Source organism: Elephas maximus, chromosome 1, assembly GCF_024166365.1.
Source record: "Elephas maximus indicus isolate mEleMax1 chromosome 1, mEleMax1 primary haplotype, whole genome shotgun sequence".
Lineage (NCBI taxonomy): Eukaryota > Metazoa > Chordata > Mammalia > Proboscidea > Elephantidae > Elephas > Elephas maximus.
Window position 1 is genome coordinate 189,830,719 of NC_064819.1, and position 13,222 is coordinate 189,843,940.

The following is a 13,222-nucleotide window of genomic DNA, read 5'->3' on the forward strand; positions in this document are numbered from 1 at the left end:
GCTGGAGCATAAGACTTCTGGTTCTAAAACTGAGAAAGACTTGTGCACACGTGGGCGAGTTGGTCACCCTAGTTGGGTAGCTGGTTATATTCTAGCAAATTTAGTATAGACTGGAGAGTTCATGTATTGACTCATTTCCCAAATATAAAGCTTTCCTGGGCAGTGCCTTTTACACCCAAATTCTAGCCTTAGAACAAAGAAGGTTCTTCTTTGATCTTCTTGAAGGAATGTAAGAAATTCTCACAGTCTTCTAGCCCTCTACTATTCAAAAGCCTACCCAGGGTTCCTAAGCACTTTGCAACTGTCACCAAAGAATCGTTTGTTTCACTCCTTTATATTAATGGTGATGGAATCTTTTAGAAAAGGACAGTGATAATGGTGACACACCATGAAAAAAGTAATCAATGTCACTGAATTGCAGATGCAGAAATTGCTATATTGACAAAACTTTGGTGTCTACATTTTCACAACTTAAAAAAAAAAAATACACCTTTTATGCCACCTCACGGGCTTGGATTTATCACGGACATTGTGGGACCCCACTGAAGGGTTTTTAGTCAGGAAGTGACCTTTTCAGATTTGTGTTTTAGAAAGATGTCTATAACGATGGTGACAGGGGACTAGGATTTATTTGATCTTCACAATCACTCTGCATAGTACAGCAGGTACTTTTTTTTTTTTAGTTTTTATTGTGCTTTAAGTGAAACTTTACAAATCAAGTCAGTCTCTCACACAAAAACTTATATACACCTTGCTACATACTCCCAATCGCTCTCCACCTAATGAGACAGCCCGCTCCCTCCCTCCACTCTCTCTTTTTGCGTCCATTTCACCAGCTTCTAACCCCCTCTACCCTCTCATCTCCCCTCCAGGGAGGAGATGCAAACATAGTCTCAAGTGTCCACCTGATCCAAGAAGCTCACTCCTCACCAGCATCCCTCTCCAACCCATTGTCCAGTCCAATCTCTGTCTGAAGAGTTGTCCTGGGCCAACAGAAGGTCTGGGGGCCATGGCCACCGGGGTCCTTCTAGTCTCAGTCAGACCATTAAGTTTGGTCTTTTTATGAGAATTTGGGGTCTGCATCCCACTGCTCTCCTGCTCCCTCAGGGGTTCTCTGTTGTGTTCCCTGTCAGGGCAGTCATCGGTTGTAGCTGGGCACCATCTAGTTCTTCTGGTCTCAGGCTGATGTAGTCTCTGGTTTATGTGGCCCTTTCTGTCTCTTGGGCTCGTAATTGCCTTGTGTCCTTGGTGTTCTTCATTCTCCTTTGATCCAGGTGGGTTGAGACCAATTGATGCATCTTAGACGGCCGCTTGCTAGCATTTAGGGCCCCAGGCGCCTCACTCCAAGGTGGGATGCAGAATGTTTTCTTAAAAGATTTTATTATGCCAATTGAGTTAGATGTCCCCTGAAACTATGGTGCCAAACCCCGACCCCTGCTATGCTGGCCTTCAAAGCATTCAGTTTATTCTGGAAACTTCTTTGCTTTTGGTTTAGTACGGTTGTGCTGACCTCGCCTGTATTGTGTTGTCTTTCTCGTCACCTAAAGTAGTTCTTATCTACTATCGAATTAGTGAATACCTCCTCCCACCCTCCTTCCCTCCCCCCTCCCCGATAACCATCAAAGAATATTTTCTTCTCTGTTTAAACTATTCCTGGAGTTCTTATAATATTGGTCTCATACAATAGTTGTCCTTTTGCAACTGACTAATTTCACTTGGCATGCCTTCCAGATTCCTCCACGTTATGAAATGTTTCACAGATTCATCACTGCTCTTTATCAATGCGTAGTATTCCATTGTGTGAATATACCATAATTTATTTATTCATTCATCCATTGATGGGCACCTTAGTTGCTTTCATCTTTTTGCTATTGTAAACAGACAGCACATATTTTTATTCACAGTTTTATATCTAAGGAAAAAAGGAGCCCTGGTGGTGCGAATGGTTAAGTGCTCAGCTGGTAACTGAAAGACTGGCAATTTGAACCCATCTAGAGACTCTGTGGGACAAAGACCTGGCAATCTGCTTCCGTAAAGACTACAGCCTAGAAAACCCTATGAGGCAGTTCTACTCTGTTACATGGAGTGGCTATAAGTCAAAATCAACTGTATGGCACCCAACAACAACAAAAACATATGTAAGGACCTAGGGCTCGGAGATGTTAAGTGATTTACCTAAGGTCTCTTAGGTCATTCCAAAAGCAAAGAAAATCACCTCTTGGTCCATATACAAACGTAGGTGGAAACCTCAAAGCAGTCCATCTTTGGCTTCAGTCATCCTATCCTTGAAAATAATCTTTAAATTAATTCTGTTTGCACTGCTGATTCCAACTAAGTTTTACGTGAGTGGCTGGATAGAATTTGTAGCAATCTGAATCAGCTGCTTTGAAGCACCCAATTTCTCTGCAGTATGTTTTTCTATTCCCTAGGCAAAGGCCTGAGTCACTCATATTTTCTAATGTTATTCTAAAGCTTCTAAATCTTACACTCCAGGCTGCAAATGACCCATGGAAATAGTCCAACTTTTTACACTTGGAGTAAACAGGGAGGCAACTCACTTTAAGAAACTGACATTATTATCCTCTAATATTGTAAATAAAACTGTTGATACTGGCTCAAATCTGTTTCTTCTGATATTTGTGGAATAGTATAAGTGGCAAATAATTGTGAGACCAAAAGCTTGATTTGTTTTTCTTCCCCTCTCAGTTTTATAAATGAGTGCAGTCTAAAAATTCTAGTCAATACTCAAAGTTTTGAGACAGTGTTACTAATTAGAATAAACATTAAGGATTACATTCATTGACAAAGAAAAGAGTAGTTTAAATTATTCCTGGAATGGCTGGATTTTGTTAAAAAGGTGAGGGGTAACAAGTCTGTACAAGTTAGAAGGGAAGGTCAGTTTACTAATTTTTCCTCTGTTAAAAAAAAAATCTTTTTTTTTTTTTTAATAGTTCTCAAAGTGTGGTCCCACTTTGCAGCAGCATTTGCATCATCTGGGAATTTGTTAGAAATGCAAATTCTCAGGCTGCATGCCAGACCTACTTAATCAGAAACTTGGGACAGAGGGAGGGAGCAGATAGAAGGAGATATGGTAGGAGGGTATCAGCAATCTGGTTGTTAACAAGCCCTATAGGTGATCCTGATGTAGGCTAAAGTTTAAGACCCATTGTTGTAAAGATAAAAGCCATACACTTCAGACTAAGAAGACATAGTTTCAATTTCAACAGCAGCTGTGTAATTTTGGACATGTCATTTAATTTCCAGGTGCCCTGGTTTCCTTCTCTGGTTAATTACATATCACTTTGGCTGGTTTTATGAGTATCATTACTGCCTGATAAATGATTTATGTTCATTTGTTTACTTCCTCCTCCTTGAAGTTTGAGAACCACTGGCCTATAGGGTGTATAACATTAGAAGCAAGGCTGGCTACACAAATTGCTGGGCCCAGCGCAAATGCCGGGTCCCTTGTTAAAAAAGTTATTTAAAATTTCAAGACAGTGATATAGCAGAGCATTAAGCCAAGTGTAGGACCTACCAAGTAGGAGGCCCCTTGGACTGCACAGGTTGAATACCCAAGCCACTAGACTCTCCTGGAAGCTCTACAAAGGGGGTTTCTGCTTGCATCTAACCAAGACGGTTTTTTTTAGATGGAAATTAATACATTAATGTATAAAAAAAGAGAGAGCTAAATTTTATGGTATAAAACAAGGTCTAGAAAAGTTTGAAGAGACAGCAGTTTGTGAGTTCAGGTGGTAATGGAAGGCTTCATGAAGGATGGGGACCTTAAGCTTGGTCTTGAAGTACAAATGCATTTGGATAATTAAAAGGAAGACAACAGATGAGCAAAGATTTAGGGGCTCGAATAAGCATGGTCTGTCTATGGACGGAAACAGATCGGAAGGTCAGAGGGGTAGTGTCTGGGGGAAGTGTCGCCTACTTTCATCGCTCACTGGCTGAAAGTTTAATTTTGTAGAATATATTTTCAAAGCATTTCATAACTACCATGTTATTAAGGCTACTCTTACATGGTTGAGAAGACAAATATTCTTATTCTCAATGAAGAGATGAGGAAGACTGGCACACACAGATGAATGGACTGCTCTAAATTCCACAGTACCAGTGTAAATAAGTACAAACTAAAGTGTACACAAAGCTGGGTCTAAACTCACATCTGCTGACTCCTTCTCATCCAACATTTTTTTCCACTATAGCAAACTCTCAGGAAAACAAGACCATAACTGCAAAATATGTGCAGGAACAGTTTTTATTCGACTACAACCATTTGAATGATTTTTTTTTTAATGCTGGGCATATAATGGTCACTCCATGTTTACTGAATGAGAACAAGCATGTCACTTGCCTATTACAGTTCCTGGCTCACAATTAAAAAAAAAAAAAAACACTGCCATCGAGTCGATTGCGACTCATTGCAACTCTATAAAAGGTCCTTAATAAGGAGTTAGTTACTATTTAAATTCCTCTTTTTGATAAGCGTATCTTAAAGGGGCCATTTTCTCCTAATGGAAAATTCAGCATGAAAACAAGGTTCATTATTCTTAAGGCAGTTTCAACCTGGGTCTAGCATATCACACTTAAAGCTGCTGCTTTTTATCCCTATGAATTATTGTATTCCACGCCTACCTTTAGATTGGTGCACACCACACTCTGCCTGCCAAACTCATGACTCAAGGGCCTCGGAGGGCTTCTTGCAGCCTCTCAACCACAACTCAGAAACATAACGCGGCTTCCACTTGAAACAACCAAACACTGTCCCCTAAACCCAAGGTCCGCTACACAGAAGGCCCTGCATAAAAGACGAATGAGAAGGCAGCGCCCCCTTATGCTCCCACCTCCCCACCTCGGCAGCATCCAATCGCTTTTCTCTGTCGATGTGATCCGCGCCTGGGATTGGCCAGAAAAGGGACCGGCGCGGGAGCCGCGCGCGCGGGCCCAGCGCAGAGACTCGTCCGTCACGTGCGGCGGCCGGGCCTCCCAGCCTCGCTGCGCGCCTGGCGGGGCGGGGGGGCGGGGCCCGAGAGCTGCTGCGCCTGCGTTGTGGACGCTTTCGGGGAGCAGCTGCCACCGCCGCTGCTACCACCTCTTTCGGGTGTAGAATTTGGAATCCCTGCGCCTCATTAACAATGAAGCAGAGTTCGAACGTGCCGGCTTTCCTCAGCAAGCTGTGGACTCTTGTGGAGGAGGCCCACACCAACGAGTTCATCACCTGGAGCCAGGTACAGGTCAGGGGACGGCGGCCTCCAACCCCTGGACACTAACCGTCTCCTCTCTCTCTGTGTCTCTCTCTCCCTGTCGCTCTCTTTCTTTCTTTCTCTCCCCCCTCTCTGCCTCACGCGGGGTTGTCTCCCTCGGCCTGCGGCTCAACGCTGCTCTGAGAGGCCCGCGGCGCGGGGAGGCGGTGCGGCGCATGGTGTCGGCGTTCGGCCTCGCGGGGACCCCCTGTATTGTTCGCGCGGGGAGCCGCGGCGGCCCGGCAGGCCGCGGTGGGGGAGGGGCGGCCCGCGCGGGGCCCGCTGCCCCGTAACGGACCGACCCAGCCCGCGTTCCGAACTGGCCCGGTCGCAGTGGCACGGGGCGGCGGCATGAGGGCAGCCGACTCGCCGAGGGTGCGGGAGCGACATTAGTGCACACTCATCCTTCGTTCTCCCGCCGGGCTCGCGGGTTACGAATCGCTGAGGGGACAGGGAGCCCCGTGTCCGGATCGTCCGCGCGGGGATTTATCAGCGGAAATCTTTACCTTGCCGACTTGATTCCCTCACTGCACGCACACAGGCACACACACACCACACACCACACACACCCCTGCTTTGCGTCTGGGATCTTTATGGGGACAGCAGTTAGGGAAGTAGGCAAATGTTCAAACCCAGGTTACTGCTTATCGCTAGGTTTTTAGATTATCACAAAGAAAATAGCAAATAATTTGGGGATTCTGGGGCATTTGTGTAATTGGTGTTTTATAATTATTTATATAAAAATGCTAGTATTCAGTAACTTCGTGAGGAGCTAAAATTAAAATTAATCACTACATTTCACTAAACATTTACCAGCAGGGAGGTATATGGATCTCTTGATTATTGGTTTGTTCCCTGATCTGCCATTAAACAGGGATGATCTTAGTCGACGCACTTATCTGGCCTGAGTTTCATCATCCATAAGGTGAACGGGTTGCCTAGGTGACCAAAACCCCTTCTAGCTCCAGATACTAAGATTCTAAGCAGAATGATCAGATATTTACGTCAACAGTGCATTCGTCTTAGAATACACTCCTAGGCTGCTGGAATCATTTTGTGAAGGGGAGTGAAGTTGTCTTATTGTAGATGAGCACCCTAGTTGGGATATTTACATGTGCAGAGTTCTTGATAAGAATAAGGGAAAGCTACCTGCACAGTGCCTGGCACCTGTTGGCTGCTGAGTAATTGTTACCTAGCCTTCTTCTCTCTTCCTTCTGTTCCTTTCCTGTTAATAGGAACTCCTGGTTTTATTTACTTTTACTAACAGGAAGCACCATATTGAGTGTATGAAGTTTTGGCTACTGTAAGACCATTTTCTGCCTTGCATTATTGTCATTTGTTTATCTCTTTTCTAGGATTTAATTTTTTTGGAGGTCAGTGTTATTAACTGAGTCATCTTTCGGGGGGGGGCTAGCTTTATGTTGTGCATATTCATAAGCATCTGATGAATTCTGTACAATTATACAAAGAAAAATGAAAATAAGGAAGCCAGCATATACTTAAAAATAAACATATGTGTCATGCTTTTCATCAGTCAGAAGGATTAAAAGTTGACAAGAATGGATCATTACAAACTGCTGTTACTCAGCCGTGTGTTCATGTTAGAGCCTGGACTGAGATCTGTCTCCCCAGCCTGATTTTATCAACCCTTTTTGGTTTGGGTGGGCTTTCTTATTTTTACTGCCCAGAAAAAGTACCTAAATATGTTGGTAATTGATTTTAATTAAAGGCCATTATGTCAGTGCAGGGCCTAATATATCTTTACTAGCCAAAATATTTTAATAGCATTCTTATTTTATGGGCAATATCGAATGTGGAGAGTTTCATACTAATTCATGAATGCATCATTTTATGAATCTTAAGCCAAATAAGCAAACTACTTAAAAGTAATTCTTGTTTTTATCCCATTATTAAGTCTAAGCTTATGTTTTAAGTAGTACAGCACTCATTTTCTAATACACCAAAGGGTAAATTAAAATGTAAACCCAGTGAGGGCAGAAGACAGTGTCTGTGCCAGGGACACAGTAGGTGCTTAATAAATGTTGCATGAGTCAATGAAATCCCTGGAAGACTTAATGGAAGTGGTAGGAATGATAAAGATAGAATCATGCCTGAAAAAGAACCTTAGAGATCAGCTAGTTTAGCATCATCCTTATATAGATGAGGATTTGAGCTTTAGGTTCCGTATTAGTAATTACACAGCCAGTTAGAATTGGAGGTGGGACCCTAACATACATTTCCAAGCTCCTAAATCAGCCTTCCATCAACAGTACTAAATTAATGCAGGTTGGCAGTACATTTACATTTATGCCAAAATATTGCCCTCTTATATATTCAGTTCTGGATAAAAGCTGTATAGGGCTAAGCCTAATTGTCTAGGGCAGCTGTCTCTCTTCCTCTTCCACAGATTTTTCTAAAAGCGTTGTTAACACTGAAAGGTAAAACTTTAATTAAAACAACAATGTTAGACAGAAAAAATAAATTACTCTCATCTTTTGAAAGTTTCTATTATGGTGGTTTCTGGTTTCGTTCAAATTTGTTTTGCTGAATTTACTGTTGAGGTAATTTAACATTTATACCATCTTAGCTAAAATCATATTAAGGCCTTTTAGAAGCAGCAGATGTTTTGGAAACCAGGCAATCTTTTATGCTTTTTTTTTTTTTTTTTTTTCTTTTCACTTGTGGAAAATAATTTACTCCACTAGTTAGGTATAAGTTAAGGGGAGGAGATTCTTACCGACTGCAGTTTGGAAAACTTGGTTTAATATTCCTGAAGACATATGTAACTTAAGTTATCCGTGAAGCTTGTAATACAACAAAATTGGAAAGTGAAAACATCATTCTCATTAAATATAGAAATATAGTAAGCTAAGCAACCAAAACTATACTAAACATGTTATTGACTCTAAAAGAAAGAAAGAAAGAAACACCTGTAGTCCGAGTATCTTTAAGAAAACATGTACGTATTTCAGTTTTTCCCCTATTCTCCCCCATGAAATTGCCTTTGGGGTGGCATTTCCTATGGCTTCAAAATTTTGTGTAGCTACTCTTGGCTCTGGTAGGCAGCCTGATGCTAGGACAAAGGTAGTATTGCCAGTTAACCTAAAGGTGTTTTAAATGTAATAAGGTCCTAAAGACAGGGCACAGTTTAGCTTTGAAGCAACTGGGGAAACTTGATATTCAAGGACAAGAGGTTGTGGAGGTTAAATGGAAGTTCTTGCCATTGGTAGTCAAGAACAGTCTTTACTGATACTGAAATTTGATGCTCGGTGTATGTTCAAGTTAAGCAGTATAAAAGAGGGAATAATGGAAAGGTCATTGTTTTTCCAGTTTTCTTACCTTTGTCTCTGTTCTTCAGTTTTATTACTTTTGTCTTGGATTGCTTCAGAAGACCAAATAATTTCCCCTAAAAGCCTCATGCTCATCTTCTTGTGCCCTTTGGCATTCTCTACTTTCCTCTCTGTCAAATCAGCAGAGACAAATCAGAAAATAGGTAGGAAGAGGGAACCAAAACAGAATTTGACTGTTTTCTAGCAGTTTTGTATGAATTTAAGCAAAAGGCCCTTAGACTTTCCAGTGTACTGGTATCTTTTTTAACTTCCCAGGAACCACTGCATTATTGTAGTATTCCCAAGTGAAAATAAGAAAGGCCACAACATGTGGCAAAATGGGGCAAAATCCGACTTAAGTGGGCCTACACAAAAGTTTAAAGAGATTCAGTGGGAGATATTTTTATATATATGTATATCGGAGAGAGAATGAGCTAGAGACTCAGATGGGATGGTTGATGAATACTGAAAAGTTATAGATTGGTTGTTACAGAAAGTGTTACAATTTTCTGTTCCAAATGTGTTTTGTATTAATGGGTCTGAAGTATTAGATTATTAGTATTGAAGAATATTTTGGGTGTTTTAGACCACAAGTGCCAAAAGTTTAATTTCGGCAGTAACAACTGTTACTGCTTTTGGAAGCTTGCCAGCATTTGTGGGCAAGGCATGAGGAAAGCTACCCATCTTTCTCACCCTACTCAGTAGTGGCTATCTGCCCCTTGTAAAATGTTTGTGGAATAGGAAGAGTTCTGTCTTGTGTTACTTGAGCCTTACAGGTTTAAATGGCAGTAAGGTGGAGTTTTCACACTCATAAAGTCATTTATTAATTTTGGCGTACAGCCTTAAGGAATACCATGAGCAGAGACATTGAATGGTATGAGTGAATGAGGGGGTAGGTCAATGTGCTAGAGAACAGATTTGCAAGACACGTATCTCTTCATTTGATATAATCCAAGAGTTGAAATTCTAAAAATATAATTTGGTCCATTGTGACCAAAAATCGTTTTATTTATTTGGTGAGTTGCAAATATTTGTTGTTGTCAATCTGTCATGACTAGTTATTGTGCCAGGTACTGGAAATTCATTCAGTAGTAAACCAAAGTCTCTGCCTTCGTGGAGCTTACATCTAATGGAGGATACTGATAATTAAAAAGTAATCAAATACAAGTAATGTGATTTCAGTTAATGATAAAAAAGACCCTCAACAAGATGGATTGACACAGTGGCTGCAACAGTGGGCTCAAACATAGCAACAATTTGTGAGGATGACACAGGACTGGGCAGCATTTCGTTTTGTTATACATAGGGCTGCTATGATTTGGAACTGACTTGATGGCACCTAAGAACCATCACCACAAAGAAAATAAGGCAGAATAAAGAGAAAGTATATCTGTCAGGGTCCAATCAGGAGACAAACCACACAGTATTTTGAGCAGAAAAAGTTTAATAGAATTACTGACTGTAACAGGGAAATTGGAATATAGAAGACACTAAAGAATACAAGAAGGAGTCTCTGGGTGGTGCAGATGGTTAAGCACTTGGTTATTTAACTGAAAAATTGGCAGTTCGAATCCCCTCAGAGAAGCCTCAGAGAAAAGCCCTGGCAGTCTACTTCTGAATGATCACAGCCATTGAAAACCTTATGGAGCTTAGTTTTATGCTGAAACACATGGGCTTGCCATGTCTTAGAATTGACTCAATGGGAACGGATTATTTTTTAAAGAATATAAGGATAGCACATATAAGGAACAGCCACTACTGCTGGGGCTGAGATAGTGTGCCCAAGTAAGAGCCCTTCCCTCCAAGGGAAAGTTTCTTGCTTGAGAAGGTATGTCCGTGACTCACTGAATGGCAGAGGTCACTGTGGTGCTGAGCTTGTGGAACTAACTGGAAATTCATCCTTTGGAACTTCCCAGGAAATATGCCCTCTAGAGCAAGGATTGGCAAACTGCAACCCAGGGGCCAGCTGTCTGTTTTGTAAATAAAAGTTTAATTGGAACACAGCCATGCACATTTGTTTATATATTGTCTATAACAGCTTTCATACTATAAAGGTAGAATTATGACCTTATTCACAAGCCTAGAATATTTATTATCTGGCCATTTAAGAAAAAGCTTGTCCACCCCTGCTGTAGAGTGCTATGCCATAGGAAGCTGTTCATGGGGAGGTGTCTTGCCAGAGACACTCGATTTGAAACCTCCCTGAGGAGTGAGGGGATACCAAGGGAAGCTGCTGACCACCATACACTGCAGGAGCTAGGTACTGGAGAAGCTGCCTGCACCGCAGAAGCCTGCCAAAGACACCCTGAAACCAGGAAGGAAGGCCCCTTCTTCTTGCAATATTTCTCATATCCTCCACTGACAAAGTTTAACATTATGCCAGCTAGAAAAGGAAATATATGTAAAGGACCCAGCTCCACTTTTATAGAAGAACAATGAAGAGTGAATTTAGAGCAGTAAATTGATAAGTGGCACATACATTGAGTGGAATTTGAGGATATTTTGGGTCGGGTAACAAGGAAAGTTTCTCTGAAGAAGTAACATCTGAGCAGAGACCTGAATTAGAAAGAATGGCCCAGACAAACAGGGATTATGAATATAAATGCCTCTAATGGTGCATGTTCAAGGAAGCAAGAAGGCCCATGTGGTTGGACTGTTTTTAGAGAGTAGAAGAAGTACTATTTCAGTGAGGTTAGGGGCAGATGGCATACAGCCTTGGGATTGTGATAAGAGGACTGGAAAAGGGGGAACCAGAGGACTATTGCAGTTTTCCAAATAGTACTGAATATGGTGGTGGCTGGGACTGGGGTAGTAGCAGTGGAGTGGTGAATAGTAGTCGGAGTTGATACCTACTTTATCAGGACTTGCTGATAAATTGGCTGTAGCTGGGGGCACAGAGAAGAATTAAGGATGACTCATAGATCTGACCTGAGCAATATGATGAACGATGGTACCATTTGCTGAGATAGGAGATTAGGAGAAATGCAGGTTGGAGTTCTATTTTGGTCATATTAACTTTGAGATTAAAAAAGTAGGTTACTAGTATTATTTTAAAATTGTTTTGTTCTGCTTACATTTTTTTGACCACACGTAGTCATACGGCCACACCTAGCTTGCAAGTGGGTAGGGAAGTGCAATGCTAAGAAGAACAGGAATATTACTGGACAGCCCGAATGACTTCTACACTCTAAAATGCCCAAGTGAAAACGTTGAATAGGCTGTTGGATATAAGACTCTGGCATTAAGGGTGGCATTTGGAGCTAGAAACAAAAATTTGTGAGTAGCAAAGCTGTGGGATGGGATGAGATCATCTGGAGAGACAAATGAAGATAGAAGGAACTGAGAGATAATGAGATATTCCAACATTTAGACGTTATGATGAAGAGAAGGAAAAGCCAGGAAAGGAGACTGAGAAGGAATACTGAGAAAGGATGAAAATCAAGGGACTGAGGTAAAAGAAGTTAATGGAAGAAAATGGAATAGAGGATGATGCTGCTGAGTGCTTAAGTGTGATGGGGTCAGAGAATTGACTATATATGGTGGAGAGCAATCTCAATTAAGGTGAAACCATGGATCGTCTAGAATTCCATACCAAGGAATTTGAACTGTAATATATAGGCTTTGGGGAACCACTGCAGTTGTGAGGAAGAGAGGGATTTTATCCAACCTGATTTTTCACGAGGTACCCCTGTCCAGATTGCAGACATGAGACATTGATATCCAGCAGTCTACTTAGGAGGCTTTGACATGTCCAGGTAAACAGTGGTGGTTATCTGAACTTTACCAGTGACAGTGGAAATAGTAAGAACAGATGGCAAACAGGGCTTTAATGATCAGTTGAGTATTGTGGAGAAAGGGAAGAGAGGAATCAGGGATGGTCCTAAAGTGTTTGACTTGAGTAAATTGGGGAGGAGGAAAGAAGTCGAAGCTATTTATAGAGTTAAAGAATAAAATTTAAAAGTGAAGTTGAGTTCGGTTTGGGGCAAGTTGAATATGAGGTCCCAATAAGCCCATAAAAAATTTTCCCAAGGGTAGTATTGTAATAGGAGCCCTGACGGCACACTGCTTAAGTGCTGGACTGCTAACCAAAAGTCAGTAGTTCTAACCCATCAGCCACTCTTCAGGAGAAAGATGTGACAGCCTGTTCCTGTGAAGATTATAGCCCTGGAAACTGTGGGGCAGTACTTTTCTGTCCTATAGGGAGGGTCACTATGAGTCAGAATTGACTCAGTGGCAACAGGTTTTAGTATTGTAATAGAACCTTGGAAAATACCAACATTTAAGGGGTAGACAGTGGTAAAAAAAAAAAAAAAAAAAAAAAAACCAGTGCTGTCGAGTCGATTCTGACTCATAACAGTGGTAGAAGAGGGGAAAACAAAAAACTACCAGAAATCAATGTCATGGGACATCTTATGGACGAAGTAACCAACATTTTTAAAGGCACCGTAATCAAATGAAGTAAGATTCATAAAGCGTCCATTAAACATGACTATTATAAAAAAAAAATTATGAAATAATTTTCCTTTATTATTTTTAAAAATATGATAGCTACAAAGGAATAATGTCACATGTGTGTATGTTATGAAGTGTGATACAACAAATATCTTTTCACCTCCCAAGTCTAGAACATTCTTCTCTGTTGAT

The 13,222-nt window shown here is 41.3% G+C and overlaps 1 protein-coding gene across 2 annotated transcripts in view; it reads left to right on the forward strand.

Moving 5' to 3' along the window:
- Positions 1–5,038: 5,038 nt before the first annotated feature.
- HSF2 (heat shock transcription factor 2) overlaps positions 5,039–13,222 on the forward strand; it is a 39,365-nt gene continuing 31,181 nt past the window's right edge. For both annotated transcript variants that reach the window (XM_049900067.1, XM_049900077.1), the window contains exon 1: positions 5,039–5,234. In XM_049900067.1, coding sequence (XP_049756024.1) covers positions 5,142–5,234 — 93 coding nt within the window. In that variant the 5' untranslated portion in view covers positions 5,039–5,141. The remainder of the gene's footprint in view (positions 5,235–13,222) is intronic.